This window comes from Haliaeetus albicilla, chromosome W (assembly GCF_947461875.1).
Source record: "Haliaeetus albicilla chromosome W, bHalAlb1.1, whole genome shotgun sequence".
In the NCBI taxonomy this organism is placed as follows: domain Eukaryota; kingdom Metazoa; phylum Chordata; class Aves; order Accipitriformes; family Accipitridae; genus Haliaeetus; species Haliaeetus albicilla.
The window spans coordinates 31507229-31525499 of NC_091515.1; the positions used below are offsets into that span (position 1 = coordinate 31507229).

An 18271-nucleotide genomic window follows, 5' to 3' on the forward strand; every position below is an offset into this window, starting at 1 on the left:
GGCTGGAAAGCTGCCCAGCAGAAAAGGACCTGGGGGTGTTGGTTGACAGCCAGCTGAATATGAGCCAGCAGTGTGCTCAGGTGGCCAAGAAGGCCAATGACATCCTGGCTTGTATCAGGAATAGTGTGGCCAGCAGGACTAGGGAAGTGATCGTCCCCCTGTACTCGGCACTGGTGAGACTGCACCTCGAGTACTGTGTTCAGTTTTGGGCCCCTCACTACAGGAAAGACATTGAGTTGCTGGAGCGTGTCCAGAGAAGGGCAACCAAGTTGGTGAAGGGCCTGGAGCGCAAGTCTTATGAGGAGCAGCTGAGGGAACTGGGGTTGTTTAGTCTGGAGAAAAGGAGGCTGAGGGGAGACCTTGACGCTCTCTATGACTATCTGAAAGGAGGTTGTAGTGAGGTGGGTGTTGGTCTCTTCTATCAAGTAACAAGTGATAGGATGAGAGGAAGTGGCCTCAAGTTGTACCAGGGGAGGTTTAGACTGGATATTAGGGAAAATTTCTTTACCAAGAGAGTTGTCAAACATTGGAACAGATGTGTAGACGTGGTGCTTAGGGACATGGTTTAGTGGTGGACTTGGCAGTGTTAGGTTAACAGTTGGACTCAATCTTAAGGGTCTTTTCCAACCTAAATGATTCTATGAAAGTCCAGCTGTGATTTCCAAAATTATTTCAGTATTAAATATGTGGTATAAACAAAGAGAAATTTGCATCAGTGTTTTAGAGCTATTTAATTATCACCCATAAATTAAAGTAAATGGTCTTCTTACCAGTCTTAACAGCTTAAGACAGGAAAGAAAATTTTACTGCTGCCCTTTCTTTGTAATCCATCAGACACTATATATATCGTGACCGACTTGCACACCTCTAAAGCAATACAGTGATTCATTGGTTGTACCACATAAGGCTATCATCTCAAAGAAAGCAAATGAAGAAAGCAATACCTGGTCAATGCAGAAGTAAACCAATATAATTTAAATGAACTTTCAAATCACATCACTGTGTTTGGTTTTCTACTTTCTAATTTTTCCCTATTTTTTCCTTTGTAATTCAAAGTAATTCAAAGAAGGTAATAATCTTCTCTTAGTCCCTTCACAGTTGTGGTGGGTTGACCCCAGCCAGCATCCAAACACCTACCCTGCCTCTCGCTCACTCCCCTCTCCCAGGGGATGAAAGTAGAAGGTAGGCAAAAAGACTCGTGGATCGAGATAATGACAATTTAATAAGGAAAGCAAAAGCTGCCTGTGCAAGGAAAGCAAAAATAAGAATTAATTCCCTACTTCCCATCAGCAGGCAGATGTCCAGCCACTTCCTGGGAAGCAGGGCCTCAGCACGTGTAGTTGTTGCTTAGGAAGACAAACACCATAACCATGAACATCCCCCCTTCCTCCTCCTTTCCCTGAGCTTTTATTGCTGGGTGCAACATCATATGGCATGGAATATCCCTTTGGTCAGTTTGGGTCAGCTGTCCTGGCTATGCCCCCTACTAACCTCTGGCCCACCCCTAGCCTAGCCAAAGACTTGCCAAAGCAAGTCTTTTAGGGGAGGGCGGGGGAAGAGAGAAAGCCTTGACACTGTGTGAGCACTGTTCAGCAGTAGCCAAAAGACTGGTGTGTTATCAACACTGTTTTAGCCACAAATGCAAAGCACAGCATCATACAGGCTTTTATGAAGGCAGTTAACTACATCCCAGCCAGACCCAGTACAACTGTCTTCCCTTTTTTATATCTTATTCAAACTTTAATGCTCCAAAACATCCTACTTTTAGTGCTTGTATTTCTTTTTATATCCTATACCACCAACAATGCCAAATATAAAGCTTGATTTCCTCCAAAAAAACCCTTTCATCTACCTTCTTTACCTTAAATGCCTTCCCAGAATGCACTTGTGAAGCCATTATCCATTTTCTCCCCAAAACAATGTTTTTATTAAAAAAAATGCCAGAAGTAATGATTAGATAGAAGACTTGTGGGGATTTCTAGTATAAAACTTACTTTTATTCATGGCATGACCTAGTAAATAGGCAGTTGCAGTATGGCGACTATTTTATGATATTTCCACAGCTTTACCCTGAAGTAATCATAATGAATCTCATAATGAATGCAAATTAACTTATCTTCTGGGGGCAATTTTATCATAGATTAAAAGCATACACATAGCAGATAAATATCAGAGTACTGTGCAGTAAACTTATATCCTTGCTTTACCTGTGAGATGTCTTACCAATGTCTTACAATTACCCCTTATCCCCACAAAATTACTAATAAAAGCTTTAAATAGTTTATAAACATCATTTATATGTAGCTAACATATGGAAACCCTTTTCTAATGAAAGGTTATATCATCCTACATATGCTGATACTTTTTGTTTACAATATCCAATTATAAAGTAATTTTAAAGTACATTCATTCCTTTGTCATCTTCTGACTGATCAACAAACCCCTACAATGGAAGAAGGCTCAGAGGAGATGGACACAAGCAATGTGCTCATGAAGCTCAGGGAAGAATAAAGGGAGTGAACATAACTGTTTGTTTTGGGTTTGTGTGGTGAGGTTTTTGGTAGCAGGGGAGGGACTGCAGGGGTGGGTCCTGTGAGAAACTGCTAGAAGCTTCCCCGGCTCCAAATCGGACCTGCCTCTGGCCAAGGCTGACCCAATCAGCGACAGTGGTAGCGCCTCTGGGAGAACAGATTTAAGGACGGGAACCTACAGTGGGGGAGGAGATTGGAATGCGAGAAAAACACCTATGCAGATGCGAAGGTCAGTGAAGAAGGAGGGGGAGGAGGTGATGCCCTTGCAGCCCATGGAGTTGAATGATGGAGCAGATGCCCACTTGCAGCCCGTGGAGGACCCCACGCTGGAGCAGTTGGATGCCCCCAAAGATGGCCGTGACTCCATGGGAAAGCCCGCGCTGGAGCTTTCTATGACTGAATATCGGCCCGCGGAAAGGACCCATGCCAGAGAAGTTCATGAAGGACTGCAGCCTGTGGGAAGGACCCACGTTGGAGAAGGTTGTGAAGGACTGTCTCTTGTGGGAGGGACCCCATGCTGGAGCAGGGGACAAGTGAGGAGTCCTCTCCATGAGGAGGAAGGAGCAGCAGAGACAATGTGTGGTGAACCGACCCCAACCCCCATTCCCTGTCCCCCTGCACGGCTGGGGGGAGGAGGTAGAGAGAACCGGGAGTGGGGTTGAGCCAGGAAGGAGGGAGGGGTGGGGGGAAGGTGTTCTAAGGTTTAGTTTTACTTCCTAATATCCTTGTCTTGATTGGTAGTAAATTAAATTGATTTTGTTTCTTCCCCAAGTTGAGCCTGTCTTTTGCCCGTGACCATAAGTGGTGAGTGAATCCTCCCTGTCCTTGTCTCGACCCACGAGCTTTTCTTTATATTTTGTCCTCATCTCGCCGGAGGGGGGGGGAGGGGGGAGTGAGCGAGCGAGCAGCTTCGTGGTGCTTTGTTACCGGCTGGGCTTAAACCATGACACTGTTGTAAAGAAATCTGAATTTAAAAAGGGTACTGGCGGGTGGCCGTTCTTTTGGATAAATGGATCAGCTGGCTCTCTTATCAGTTGAGTGGATCAGCTGGTTGTGTAAAGGACCTTCCCTGAGTTAATCAAAAAAAGCGTGAATGTCTTCCTGAGCCAGCAACAACAGCATGGGGGAAGTGTATACGTGGCTGTGGCAGTACACTCCCCCCACCCCATCCTGCTAGCAGGGAACAAAACTTCTCCAGGAAGGGAGAAGGGGAAGGAAACCCTAGAGGCCGCAGGTTGAAGTTTGAACTGGCCAATCGAGATGTGACAGGTACACCGAGGTGACCTTCCTAGCCAATAGGATTAAATGACCACAGGTCAGATTCGACAGGGGTATAAACGGGGTCCGGCCGGAGGACGTGCGGGAATCAGTACTCAGAGCAGCGGGTCTGCAGTTGGGGACTCCCCCTTGGGTCGGGGCAGGGCACTGCCTGAGGTAACTCCTCGAGGGAGAGAGCCCTCAGCTTTTAGGCGAGTGATACGCACATTTTGAGCCATCACTTTAAATCTTGGGGATTCTTAAGTCGCCCGTGCAGTATTAATTCTCTTTACATCATTGAGCCTGTGGTTTTATAAAATGTTACTGGACTTCTAACTAACTTTTGCTGAAGAATAAAACTGAGTTTTAACACCTGTTGGATTTGGTTAGTCGTGCATTCGTAACATTTTAAATGGGCGTAGTCGGCAGGATGGTGTTAATGGAGGAATTATTATGGAGGCACGGCTGCAGCCCTTCTCCCCCAGGTCTGGACTGGGTGAAGGAGAAGTGGTCCAACCAGGCAGCGCTCATGGAGAGAGTACTTGGGACCAGCTCTTCTTATCAAGGACTGTCTCTACCTCAGCTAATTTCAACAATGTAAGCACTAAACATCATCTTTCACCCCCCTTTGTTATGTCTACTGAGATTCTTTTGACTCCCCTTGTCTCAGTCCCCCCTTTTCTAGAAAATAGTAAATTCTTTTACTATATTTAATCCTAGTACTTCTAATACATTGTTTCCCTATCTAGCATCCTCTCAAAGTATTTGTTGGTCTTGAGTTTTCGTCGTAACTGATTCTTTTTCCATTCACTGTAAGAGTCTCCTGTACTCTTACAGCACAAAAGGCCACATCGAACCACTATGCAAAGGACCACAGACAAGAGAATGATGATTATTATAGTGACAAACAATTGCTTTAACCATGTCAAATTTGGCAACCAGGAGGTTAGTTTTTCTAATATGCCTGTCAAGCCCCAAGAAGTGTCATCTTGGGAAACTTCATGTAGTATTTTAGTCCTTTCCTGTTGAGGATTTCTTGGCTGGGCGAGGGCATGTGAGCAATCCAGCCGTTAGGTGGGAACGAAGCATAAGTTTACAAAGTGCTGGAGCAGACAAGGACGCTGTGTCCTTGTACGCTGGGAAAAAGGAAGATAAGAAGAGCCTGACAAACAACTCCTGGATGCCGAAGAATGAGATAAGTAACTGCTGGACACCTCGTGAAGAAGCTTGCACAGCCAATAGAGGATAAGAGAGTGTCGCGTGAAACGGGGTATTGTACCAATTAGAGTATTGTATAAGGCGCGTGCACAAGCGCATAAGGTACATAACTGTGTCAAATGTGGTAGTAAATGGACTTCACTTGATCACATTGGTCTGTGTGTGATGTCTCCTGTGGATCCTCTGCAACACTTTCCCATATCTCCTCAAGATCTGTTTCAATGCGTTGGTTTTGATTGATATAGGTACAGCAAGTTTGGTTTATAACTACACATAAGCCCCCTTCTTTTGCTAAAAGCATGTCCAATCCCATTCTATTTTGGAGTACTACTTTACTTAGGGATTGTATTTCCAGTTGCAGCCCTCGAATTGCATCAATTGTAGCACTTTCTATAATCTCTAATGTAGCAGATATATTCACGATAGCTTTCTCCAACTCGCTTACCCTTAAAGAGGGGATTAACCATCGGACAAAACTATGGTACCCAGTACCTCGAATAACTAGTGGGTTTTCAGTCCGTTTTACACGGAGCCAAGGTGTTCTCAAAAACCCTCGGGGAGGCGAAGCTCCCTCGAATATACTGGTCTGAGGTGCAAGGTACCCCCGAACACAGTGTCCCTTCCAGTTCTGGGGTAAACTCTTTCTGGCCCTGCCATCCCCACAGAGCCACCAGTATCCGGGCCCTATGTTGCATCTTGGACCGAGATGCGTCTCCCTTCTGTCTTGTTCTCGCCCCTTCTTTCCTGGCCCCCCCTTTGGTTTCCGGATATAATAGAAACTGATACTTAAGTTCAGTCCAAGACGTTCTAATTTTCCTTTATCAAAAGTTCCCAGATTTTCCGCAAGGCTACAATTATCCATGTCTCCCCAAATAGTATCAGTAATATTTAAGCAACGGCCAGTGATTAAGACCTCTTTAGGGTCGGGCAACTCCAGATCAAAAGTTGGGTCCCCGCTGGGTATTTCCCTTTCCATGAAGGCATGATCCATTCCTGTCTGGCCCGTCTTTAATAAGAGATGTCCAATTTGTGGTCGGGATTCCTAAAAAGGGGAGTTCCATGTTCCCCCGAGGAAGGGGATTACATACCCAACAATCTGATAAATTTAGTACTTTTGAGATACTCTCTGTCATATTTCAATAAGTATTTCGATCCCAAGCCTGCCCCTTGGACAAAGTCCAACTCAGGAGCATGACAATCAATGTCTCACAAATTTGAGCTTCAAAGGTCCTTTTTCTTGTGAAGTCCATTGTCCTTTGGGTGCCTTCTTCACCCTAGTGTGATGGATCCAGGTGCTCTGTTCCTTGATCTTAATCGTGGTGAAGGAGGTAAGTAATACTTGAAATGGTCCTTCCCACTGCGGCTCCAGAGTTTTTCTGTAAGAGACTTTATATACACATAATCTCCTGGTTGTATATTATGTACAGGCCCATCCAAACCTCTCCCTCGAGTCCCTACCACATGCTTCCTGATTTTATTAAGTTGCTTACCTAATGCCACCATGTAAGAAGTCATCATTTCATCCCCCACTTGTACAGATACCCCTTTCTGTATCCCATAGGGTTGTCCATACAGGATTTCAAAGGGGCTCAGTCCTTCTTTCGCCCTTGGTCTTGTTCGTATACGCAGAAGGGCTAAAGGGAGAGACTGAGGCCATGTCAGATTTGCTTCTTGTCCTAATTTCACAATTTGCTGTTTGATTAAGTGGTTCATTTTTTCCACTTGACCACTCGACTGGGGGTGATATGGAGTATGAAGCTACCAATCTATACCCAAGTGGCGGCTAATTTGTTGTACTATTTTTGAGACAAAATGTGGTCCTCTGTCAGAGGATATGGTTGCTGGAACCCCAAAACGTGGTATTATCTCTTGTACCAGTATTTTAGTTACCTCCCGAGCTTTAGCCGTTCTTGTTGGGAATGCTTCTGGCCAACCTGAAAAGGTATCAGTTAATACCAATAAATATCGATACCCCCCTTTTCTTGGAAGTTCTGTAGAATCAATTTGCCATTGTTGTCCAGGCCCATTGCCTTTTCCAATCTGGCCCATTTCCGGCTTGGGGGTATTCTTAGGATTAGTCTGGAGGCAAAGATCACACTGTTGTGTCACCTGTCTCACCGTGGTGTATAAATTTCTAGCCACAATTTCTCTTATCAAATGATTATACAGAGCCTCTGTTCCCCAATGTCTTTTCCTATGTTCCTCCCGTATCAAATGCCATAATAAGCAAGAGGGAACAATTAGTTTTCCCTCTGGGGTATGAGCCCACCCCTCTTCATTATATGACCCTTCTAAATCTGTAATGAGCTTTTGATCTTCCTTAGTGTATTCTGGCTTACCTTCTAGGGAAATCTGCCTATCAGGAATTAAGACCCCTTCTATTTTTACCTTTGTTCTGGCCACTTGTTTTGCCTCTCTGTCCGCCAGCTCATTCCCTTTTTCCAAATCTGAGCTCACTTTCTGGTGTGCCTTAATATGCATAATTGCTACTTTCTTAGGGAGCTGGACAGCTTCCAGTAACTTCAGAATTTCTTCTGCGTGTTTGATATTTTTCCCTTGAGAACTCACTAGTCCTCTCTCCTTCCAAATTGCTCCATGTGCGTGTACAACTCCAAAGGCATATTTTGAGTCTGTATAAATGTTCACAACTTTGCCCTGGGCCAATTCCAGGGCGCAGGTTAGAGCAATTATTTCTGCCTTCGGTGCGGAGGTATTCATGGGCAAAGCCCCTGATTCTATTACCTCTTGACTGGTGGTGATGGCATATCCTGCATGTCGATTACCATTTAGGATGTAACTGCTTCCGTCTGTGAACCAAGTTTCCCCGTTTTCCATGGGGCTGTCTTTCAGGTCTGGGCGGCTTGCGTATGTTGCTTCGATGGTTTCCAAACAGTCGTGATGTACCGGTTCTCCTGTGTTCCCGCTGAGAAAAGAAGCTGGGTTGACAATGTTAGTGACTACAATCTCCACGTCATCCTGCTCTACCAATATAGCTTGATATCTCAGGAATCTTTGTGGAGAGAGCCAGTGTCCACCTTTTGCTTCCAGTACTGCTGATACTGTGTGAGACACCAGAACAGTCATTTTCTGGCCCAGAGTAAACTTTCGGGCTTCCTGTATATTCAGTATCACGGCCGCAACCGCCCGCAGGCATCCAGGCCAACCTTTTGCAGTCGTGTCTAACTGCTTAGAGAGGTAGGCAACTGCCCGTCGATATGGACCCAGGTTTTGTGCTAATATTCCCAGGGCAATGCCCTGCTTCTCGTGGGAGTAAAGAAGAAATGGCTTACTCGCATCTGGGAGTCCTAAGGCTGGGGCCGACATCAAAGCGTTTTTCAGTAGCTCAAAGGCTCGTTCGGTCTCCTTGTTCCATTCAAGGTGTCTCTGCTCAGTGGCTGTTAGTGCATACAGTGGTTTAACAAGCAATCCATAATTATAGATCCACAATCGGCACCACCCTGTCATTCCCAGAAAAGTCCGTAACTCTTTTACTGTCTGAGGTCTCCGAGTTTGACATATTGCCTCTTTACGGGCCTGTCCCAAAGTTCTTTGTCCCGCACTAATTTCATAGCCCAAATAATTCACTTTGCGTTGCGTTACCTGTGCCTTTTTCTTGGATACCCGGTACCCCTGGAGTCCCAGGAAATTCAACAGACTCACCGTCCATGTCATACAATCTTTCTCTGTTTTGGTGGCGATCAGGATATCATCCACATACTGCAACAGCTTCCCCTCCTCAGACGGGGCTTCCCAGGATTCTAAGTCTTTTGCAAGCTGATTGCCAAAAATGGTAGGACTATTCTTAAATCCTTGTGGCAACACCGTCCAAGTGAGCTGGGTCTTTCGACCACTCGGGGTTTTCCCATTCAAATGCAAATAATTTTTGGCTGGCTTCATGGAGAGGGAGGCAAAAGAAAGCATCCTTCAAATCTAAAACAGTAAACCAAGTCAATTCAGGTGTTAATACGGTCAACAGGGTATATGGGTTCGCCACTACCGGGTAAAGATCTTCAGTTATCTTATTCACCGCCCGTAAGTCTTGGACCACCCAATATGACCCATCGGGCTTCCGAACAGGTAATATAGGGGTATTGAATTCAGACTCACACTCTTTTAGTAACCCTAACTGCAAAAATTTTTCTATCACTGGCCGGATTCCTTCTCTGTCTTCCTTCTTTAGGGGATATTGTTTAATTCTTACTGGCTTTCGGCCTTCCTTGATCCTAACTTCAACAGGGGGAGCACTTTTCGCTCTTCCAGGTGCATCGGTAGCCCATACCCCTGGGTACACTTGGTTTAAGATGTCCTTGTTAATGCTTCCTTCTAGGGGGAGACTGGTTAAGGTTAGGCTCAATATTTGAATATATTGCTGATCTTTTACCTCCAGAGTAATTTCTCCCTTTTCGAATACAATTTTTGCTCCCAATTGTTCCAACAAGTCCCTTCCCAAAAGTGCCTTTGGGGAGTTGGGCATATATAAAAATTTATGAATGCCCCACTGTTTTCCTAATTTATATTCTAAAGGTTTACAAAAATATGCCTTTTCACTTTGGCCAGTCGCTCCTTTCACCATGACATAATCATTTCCCAGGGGCATCAAAGCCTGATTCAAAACCGAGTATGTTGCTCCTGTATCTACCAAAAATTCTACCTCTTGTTGTTGTGTTTTCCCTAGCTTAATTATAACCAGTGGATCCGCTAGGGTAGATTCCCCAGGTTCCCGTCAGTCTCCTTTTACATGGGCTACCGTTCTTCCTGTTTGAGCCCTCTGATCCTCCTTGTTCCTTGGACATTCCCTTTTCCAATGACCGAATTTCTTACACAAAGCGCATTGATCCTTGCCCAGTCGGGGCAAGTCTCGTCTAGGCCCTCTTCCTCTTTCTTCCTGAATAACAGCCATTAATTTCCTTTGCCCTTGCCTATACCCTTCTTCTCTGTTACTAAATACTCTCCATGCTTCATCTAACAATATTTCTAAATTCCTACCCTCTGTAGGGCGTAATTTTTGAAGTTTGCGCCTTATATCCCCTGTAGACTGACCCAAAACCAGGGAGACTAATTGTTGTATTCCTACCTCTGACCCAGGATCCAGTGGTGTGCTGCGGCGCATTACATCCCTCAGTCGATCCAGGAATTCGGATGGAGACTCGGAAGGACTCTGTTTAACTGCATATAAAGCTGACCAATTTATAGTTTTGGGGATTGTCCTCTCCATTCCTTTTATAATCCACTCCTGATACTCCTGCAATCTTTCCATATGTGCAGATCTATTAACATCCCACTTTGGGTCTTGGAGAGGGAAATATTCCTTAACGTCCCCTCCTGTAATCTTATAATGATCTTCAGCAAGGTTTCCTGCTGTTTTTAAAATTAGCTGTTTCTCTCAGTCATATATTCCAATAATAGCTGTATATCCTTCCAATCAGGGTTATGCTGTTTTACAATAAATTGGAAATGCTTAGCTACAGTTATCGGATCTCTCCTATAATCTTTTGCAACCTTTTTCCATTCCCCTAGGTCAGCAGTAGAAAAGGGTACTTTGATTAACATCATCCCACCATCTGGCCCCACCGCCTCTCGGAGAGGTGCTTGTAAAGCTGTTGAGGTAATTTTCTTCCTAGTACGGGAAGATACAGGGCTGTCCGGGGGGGTTGGAGTTCTATCCGAGTCTGCATCCTGTTCCTGTGGTTGAGGGGGAGGCTTAAACAAATCAGTTAGATCTTGTTCTGGTACCTGATGGATTTTATTTGTCTTTGTACATCTTTGTCCAATACTACATGCCGAACAACACCGCCTCAGTTTACCTCTAAGCTCCTTGTTGTTCTCTCGCTCAAGTGCAAGCACCATGGGGTCCTGTGGGGGTACCATTCCACAGTCCCTTTGCCACTCCGGATGATTTCGGAGGGTGAAAAACATGTCTGCATACGAAACCTCATCCCATTTTCCTTCTCTCCTTAAAAACAGCATTAGTTGTAATAGAGTATTATAATCTAGTGACCCATTAAGTGGCCACTTAGCATCACTTTCTAACTTATACAACGGCCACCATTGATTGCAGTATTTAATAAGGTTCTTTTTACTTTCCGTACCTCCGGTCCCAACAATATCTTTCCAGTGGGCAATTACACAACCCAGAGGACTTTTCCTCAATATTCCTCCTTGATTGTTTCCCATTTTATAACTCCTCCTAATGATTCTTAAGTTTGATCTTGGCTTCTCCTTTTAATAAGCTTCCATGCAAATTGTTTCTTACACTTCTTTTATAGTCTTCCCCAGTTTTCCTCCCACACGTCCCAAATTTCTGGAATTAAATTTTCCTTTACACACCAATCTCAGTATTTTGGATTCTTAGTGAGCTCTTTCCCAATCATAAAAGTGTGGAATTTGGAGAAAACACTCAAGGCAGTCTGGTTTCCGTCTGCTAGATGTACAGTACCAGCTTCTCCCACAAGATTTACACTTCAACAAAACCCAAGCTGGATGCTAGTTATTATATAGTCCAGTTGCAAGCCCACATACAAAGCAAGGAATGACCCCTATTAATACGTAAAGACATTCACACATTAACAAACATACATACACCTATAAATTTCAACATATCGTTTCCACACACCCACACAAAATCTTTAACATAAATTTCCAAACATTCACATCATACAAGCATCGCTCCAGTTGACAACCTTCAGCAGCTGCAAAAATAAACCAAGCGCAATTGCGAGGGGGTGCGCTTACCCTTCTCCTGCCTCTTATATACCAGTCATCGACAGGTCCGTCCTGGCTCCCAATACTGGGATGCAGCAGTCACCCCGGATTTGCTCGATCTACCCCCAAGATCACTAGCGGCCACTCTATCGGTCAGCAAATCCCTCCTTGTTACCATACAGGGTACCCTCCTCCCATACGGGGACTACGCTGCACGCCAGACGTCTCTGTGCGATTTACCAGCTGCCCCGGCCTGTACAATTTACAGGCTCCCTCTGTGACACATACCATTTGGTCCGCGGCTTCAGGAGGTTGTTGTCTGCTCCCGCGGTGAGCGGCTGGCAGCGGAGGCTCCTCCGAGGAAAGTACTCGGGGCGTGCCTAGAGGCGCCCGCTCCGCAGTCGGTCCGGCAGCCAAGCAGAGAGTCTCCTGCCTGGCTCGCCAAACTGACGTGCGGAAAACAGACTCCACAATCAGTGAGATTGTAAAGTAGGCATGTTCATTCAGCACTGGGCAGCACGGGGGGTAGTCCCACCAAAGTCGTGTGCCCCCGACTCGGCAGTTCGCCTCAAGTTTATACAGTCGGGTATTACATATTCACGATATGCCTATACATATGCATGACCTATCCCCGCTTCATATTAAAATTAGCTCCGAGAGGTCATTTCCATAGTCTCCTCCCAACTGCGCCTGCGCAGGGCCTCTTTATGGTGGTCGTCTGGTGGTCGCAGAGATGAAGATAGATGACTCCTCTTCGTCACCGCTAGTAACCTCTTTCCTTGTGCAGGCTCAGTGATTTCTTGGTATTCACCCAAGCTGCAAGACCAGTCTTAGCTGGCTCTTGGGGCCTGCTCCTGCTTCTTATCAAGGACTGTCTCTACCTCATTGGCTGGTTCTTGGGACCAGCTCTTCTTATCAAGGACTGTCTCTACCTCAGCTAATTTCAACAATGTAAGCACTAAACATCATCTTTCACCCCCCTTTATTATGTCTACTGAGATTCTTTTGACTCCCCTTGTCTCACTGGGAGCCCCTGAAACACTATTTGCACAAACCCTTGGTCGGGACCCGAGCTTGGCAAGTTACAAGCTAATTTTTCGCTCAAGCCGGGTGAAACCGACACTGAGTATTTGTGGAGAGTTTCTCTAATGGGGGAGGATCGGATACTGTTGAGTGATGATGAAGCAAGAGGTTACTGGGGACCGGGAGTGTTTCTGAGTGCTGGACCGGCAGGTGATCAGTCGATAAAGTCCCGAGTAGCCTACTGGGCTGGGGGTGTGGACCCCAAGGAGAGAGGAGAATCTGTTACTATCCGGGAAAAGGGACTGTCGGAGTTAACGGAGGGCAGCAGGAAGGTCAGCCCAGCCGGTTGTAAACCCCGCCCCGAGCGGCCTCGAACTCGCGGGCGGTCGGGTCGGAACTACGATCCCGGAAGGAACGCTCTCTGGCGGAAGGCACTGGGGGAATCCCGAGCCGTGCTGCACGGGCAGTCCGCTGACGACATCCGGAAGCTGGTGGAATTGCTGGAGGGGAAAGCTAGAGACCAAAGGGAAGCGCCAGCAACCCCGCCCCCTCGGGAAGAGAAACAGGACCCTTTCGCGGCACTGCGAGAGGAACTGGAAGGGCTAAAAACTAGAAGCTGTGGTTTGGGGTTCAGGCTGCCCAATCCGCATGGTGAATACTCTGCTACATGGTGAATGGTCTGCTGATAAAGAGCCTTATATACACATTCCTGTGGGCCCAAAACAGATAAGTTTGGAATTCTTAATTGATACAGGAGCCCAAATTAGTGTTTTAAATGAATGACAAGCTAGTGAGCTGGGAATTAAGCCATCAAGAAAGGCTATAAACATTATAGGAGTGACAGGGGCGACAGAAAATGTCCCATAGCTCGAACTCAACTTTGGCTACCTGGGGAAAAGAGAATGACAGCTGTGGAGGTGGCTTTAAGCCCCTATGAGGGAAATATATTGGGATTTGATGTGCTGGCAGGCAGACAATGGGACCTACCCAATAGTAGGTTGTGGAGCTTTGGGGGCAGGTAGGCAGAGGCTATTCATGTAAGAACATTGCAGGTTGCTCCTGTGCTACCGCAATCTAAAATAACCCGTGTCCCTCAATACCCACTTCCAGCTGCAGCCAAATGGGGCATTTTGGAAGTAATTAATGATCTGGAGAAAAGAGAGATCATCAGTTGCACACATTCCCCTTATACTCCTCCTGTTTGGCCAGTCCGTAAATTAGATGGAAGGTGGTGACTAACAATTGATTATAGGAGATTGAACAGTAATACCCCACCATTAACTTCTGCCGTCCCATGTATTACCTCAGTGATTGCCCACCCTCTCTGTGACTTGCTCCGAAAGAATAGGAAATGGGATTGGACTTTGCAGCATATGGAAGCCCTTAACACTCTGAAAGATGAGCTTAAGGCTTATCAGAGACTAGGTCCGGTCCATTGCACCCATGAGAACCATTAAGGGTGGAATGGGAATTTGCTGCACATGCCTCATACTGTGGTGTGTTTCAAAAGGGGCCACAGGGACCAGCTAGACCGTTATTGTTCTCCACTGCATTTAAAGAGACTGAGCGATGATATTCAGATCGGGAGAAGGGGACTCTTTCCCTCACTAGAGCAGTTAAAGAGGCTGAAAGTTGCGTACCTCACAGGATGTTATAGTGCAGGGTCCTTTCCCTCTCTTAAATTCAATCCTCAATGGGTCACCTCCTCCAGAGGGAGTAGCCCAAAAGGCCACAGTTAGGAAATGGTATGCATACCTAGAAGGGATAAGCCAATTGCTCCCACTAAAGGAGGGTCCGACCAAGGTTTTCAAACTACAGCAACCTGTAAACCCTGACCCAACCTTGTTGTGTCGATCTTATTAACCTTCTCTGATTGAGGAGGCACCTGAATTTGTGGCAGGCTCAGATGTGCAGGGAGTGTGGTTCATGGATGCATCTGCCTGTCAAGTGGGATCAAAATGGCAATGTAAAGCAGTGGCATTGGAGATTGGTACTGGGAAGACAGTCGAGGAAGAGGGTGAAAGTAGTGCACAAGTAGGAGAACTACGGGCTTTATTACTGGCCGTAGAGAATGGTGCTGCCATCGTCTATACTGACTCTTATGCAACCTTTAAGGGCGCTACAGAGTGGATATGTCAGTGGGAATCTAGTAAGTGGGAAGTAGGTCATGCGAAAGTGTGGAGGACAGAGGACTGGCAATGTCTCCTGGCAATAGGGAGGTCCTGACCTTTAAAGGTGGGATGGGTGAAGGGACATGCTTGGGATGGAACCCCAGCTGTGAAATGGAATCAACAGGTGGACCACCTGGCCCAAATCAGGATGGTCACCAGTGAGAAGGAAGATTGGGATAGACTAGCAGAATGGTTGCATATCAAATGAGGCCACTCAGGGAAAGCAGATCTCTATTATGAATGCCTATCTCAGGGTTGGCCAGTGTCTATGAAAACCTGTGAAGCAATTCTTACAGCTTGCCTGCAATGCTGAATAAGGCTTAAAGCTAATCACCCAAACCAAGCTCTGGCCCAGCATATCAGACAAGGCAAGGCTCTTTGGAGCACGTGGCAGGTTGATTACATTGGTCTTCTGAGACCATCTCATGGGAGTGGAAAGACTCGCTGTATCAATGCCCGGTGGACAATACCAGACTTCTAACCCTGTGACCCGGTTTTAAGACCAAGGCCTAGTTTGTGCTTTCTTACAGGACCATGAAGAAATGAGCTATTCCAGTGCTTCTACTGGCAGTGATGATGGTGGCAGGCGTGGATGGTGAAGATCTGGATGATAATGTCGTGGCAAAAATGATGGACATCAATATATCATGAGTCCTTGACCTCGCATGAGAGCAATTCAACAATTATAGTTGGAGGTTCAGATTGGATGGGGGAGGAGGTTATACTCATGTTGTTTATAGTTGGTCACCAGGTGCAGTAAATGCTAGTTCAGTATGAAACACCAGATGTGACTATATCCTCCAACTAACCCATGGGATCACGGGGTGGAGTTGGAATGGTACTATGCTATGCCCTGAAATTCCATGGGGGCAACTGTGTATGGTACTCAAGGAACATCGATAGAGCACCCTAGAACTGAGTTTACAGCTATCGACCTTAGCCAACGTTACATCCAACAATTTGGGGACTCTCAAACAATCGGTTATAACATATCGGTAAAATGACTATCAAAAATTGGGCTGTATTGGGTTAGATGCCAAAGAAAGAGAAGGGTATATGTAAAGTTTTGAACATGTCAGTGGACAACTGCTGTGTTCACTCCAAATGTGTCAATGTGGCTTCAAGACTAAATCAATGAGAGAATACGGCAAGAGACCCGGAGGCAATTGCTTCTGCACCAGGGACCAACTGGTTGGGAAAAGTTTTGATATGTTCAGATTTTCTTTCACGGGGTGGGCGACCAGCCTTCTCTAATCTTTAATAATGCTTGTAGTTATGATTACTGTAATCTATATTGCAATAAGTTCTATCGAACGCTTGGTAGTGAAGCCTGTACTAATGGTTAAGTATACTCCCTTAAAACTGTCCATACACTGAATATTCCTGTGTTCGATATTCCACTTTAATTCTAGACCAGAAGGGAATGATGGCCCACAATGAGCGTCAAACTCACCAAACTGCACCCCCTTTTAACTTTGGAGGCAAGAGGTGACTGGACCACCACTTCAAGGAAACCAGTTGAATCATGACTGTGGTCACGGGGTGGATTGTGGCAGTACGCTTCCCCCCCCCCCCCCCATCCTGCCAGCAGGAAACAAAACTTCTCCAGGAAGAGAGAAGGGGAAGGAAACCCTGGAGGCTGCAGGTTGAAATTTGAACTGGCCAATCGAGATGTGCCAGGTACACTGAGGTGACCCTCCTGGCCAATAGGGATTAAATGACCACAGGTCAGATTCGACAGGGGTGTAAATGGGGTCCCACTGGAGGACATGTTGGAATCAGTCCTCCTCAGAGCAGCGAGTCTGCAGTTGGGGACTCCCCCTTGGGTCAGGGCAGGGCACCGCCCAAGGTAACTCCTCGAGGGAGAGAGCCCTCAGCTTTTAGGTGAGTGATACGCACATTTTGAGCCATTGCTTTAAACCTTGGGGATTCTTAAGTCGGCCATGTAGTATTAATTCTCTTTACAGCATTGAGCCTGTGGTTTTATAAAATGTTACTGGACTTCTAACTTTTGCTGAAGAATAAAACTGAGTTTTAACACCTATTGGATTTGCTTAGTCGTATATCTGTAACAATGGCTCAGCCCAACATAGAGTATAAAAACTGAGCAACTAGCAAAATGATCTTTAAAAAGAGTAATGGACTTGAGCTGGCTTCAACCCATATATTCCTCTCCAGCAATTGGGGATGCTCAGTGTCATGATGGTGAGCATATAGAGATTGGTAATGGGAATCACATCTGTGTTGTGATTCAACCATATACTACAATTGCTATATTGTCCTTGTGTTGTGATTTCAGTACACTGCTGTATCACTCTGCTGAATCAAGATCCCATGTAATGTCAAACATCTTCAAAAAAGTAAATTTGGTTTTAAAACATTAAACCCTCCTCATGTGGAATATCTAAAGGAACCTAGTCAGAGAGTATTGGACTCTGACATGTATATTTGATACTCTTTTATGATTTTGTGTGCTCTAATACTAACTATGCTTCTGGAACTACTGGAAGAAACAAGAAAAAATATACTTGAGAGAATGCTTAGAACAAATTGTTGAAGCAGAGTACAAGTAGTACATTGCTTCAATTTATTTGCTGCTACAAAAGTAAGCTGCACTATGCTAAACCTTACTCTCTTGGCAACTAGTTCATAAATACAAAATATTCCAACAAATCATTTCTTTCTCCTTGGCGCACTGTGAGCAGATCTGAAGGGAAAGAAGAAAAGTTGCTATTATTACATATAAAGAGTATTACAGGGAGAAGGAAGAAGCCCAAATTTTGCACTAGCTACTGGCCCCTCTACCCAAAGCCGCTTGCAACCACAGAGAGAGAAGCCAGTCATCTTGTCACTGATGAATATAGGGATATCTTTAGCTAAATAATGCAATCTGCAGTTTATAAGTGCATTTTAACAGGAATGTCCCTCACAGAATGTAGTGAAAACCCTCCTGGAATGTCTTATATAGCAAATTCTTAGCCAAGCTGAATCGCCTCTGTCACCTGTGTAAGTCTGTAAGGAACATGAACGCACATACACACACAGAGTAGACTCTGGATTAGGAGCAGCTTTGATTTATGTAATTCAGAGTTCTTTCAAGTTCAAACAAGGACATTTTGGACTTAAACACACTGTTGTATTTTCTAACCTTATAAGAAGATGTTCTGTTTCTGCAGCTCCTAGATCTTTCTAATAAGGGTTTTCAAAACATTATTATGGGATTATTTTAGGATGCTCAGAATCTTACCCAGGAACTAAAGTAAACACTTTTCCAGCTCTAGTATTAATGCAAATTGTTGAGATGAGGAATAAACACTTTGGTGACCTTTAACAAATTTCAAGTTCATAATTTTAACTCAGTCACCCCAA

The 18271-nt window shown here is 45.3% G+C and overlaps 1 protein-coding gene across 1 annotated transcript in view; it reads left to right on the plus strand.

Annotated features, from left to right (window-relative positions):
- Positions 1–16230, plus strand: part of LOC138683478 (arrestin domain-containing protein 3-like) — a 43274-nt gene extending 27044 nt beyond the window's left edge. Inside the window, exon 8 of the mRNA XM_069775344.1 lies at positions 15433–16230. Within this exon, the coding sequence (XP_069631445.1) occupies positions 15433–15501 (69 nt within the window). The 3' untranslated portion in view covers positions 15502–16230. The remainder of the gene's footprint in view (positions 1–15432) is intronic.
- Positions 16231–18271: the final 2041 nt, after the last annotated feature.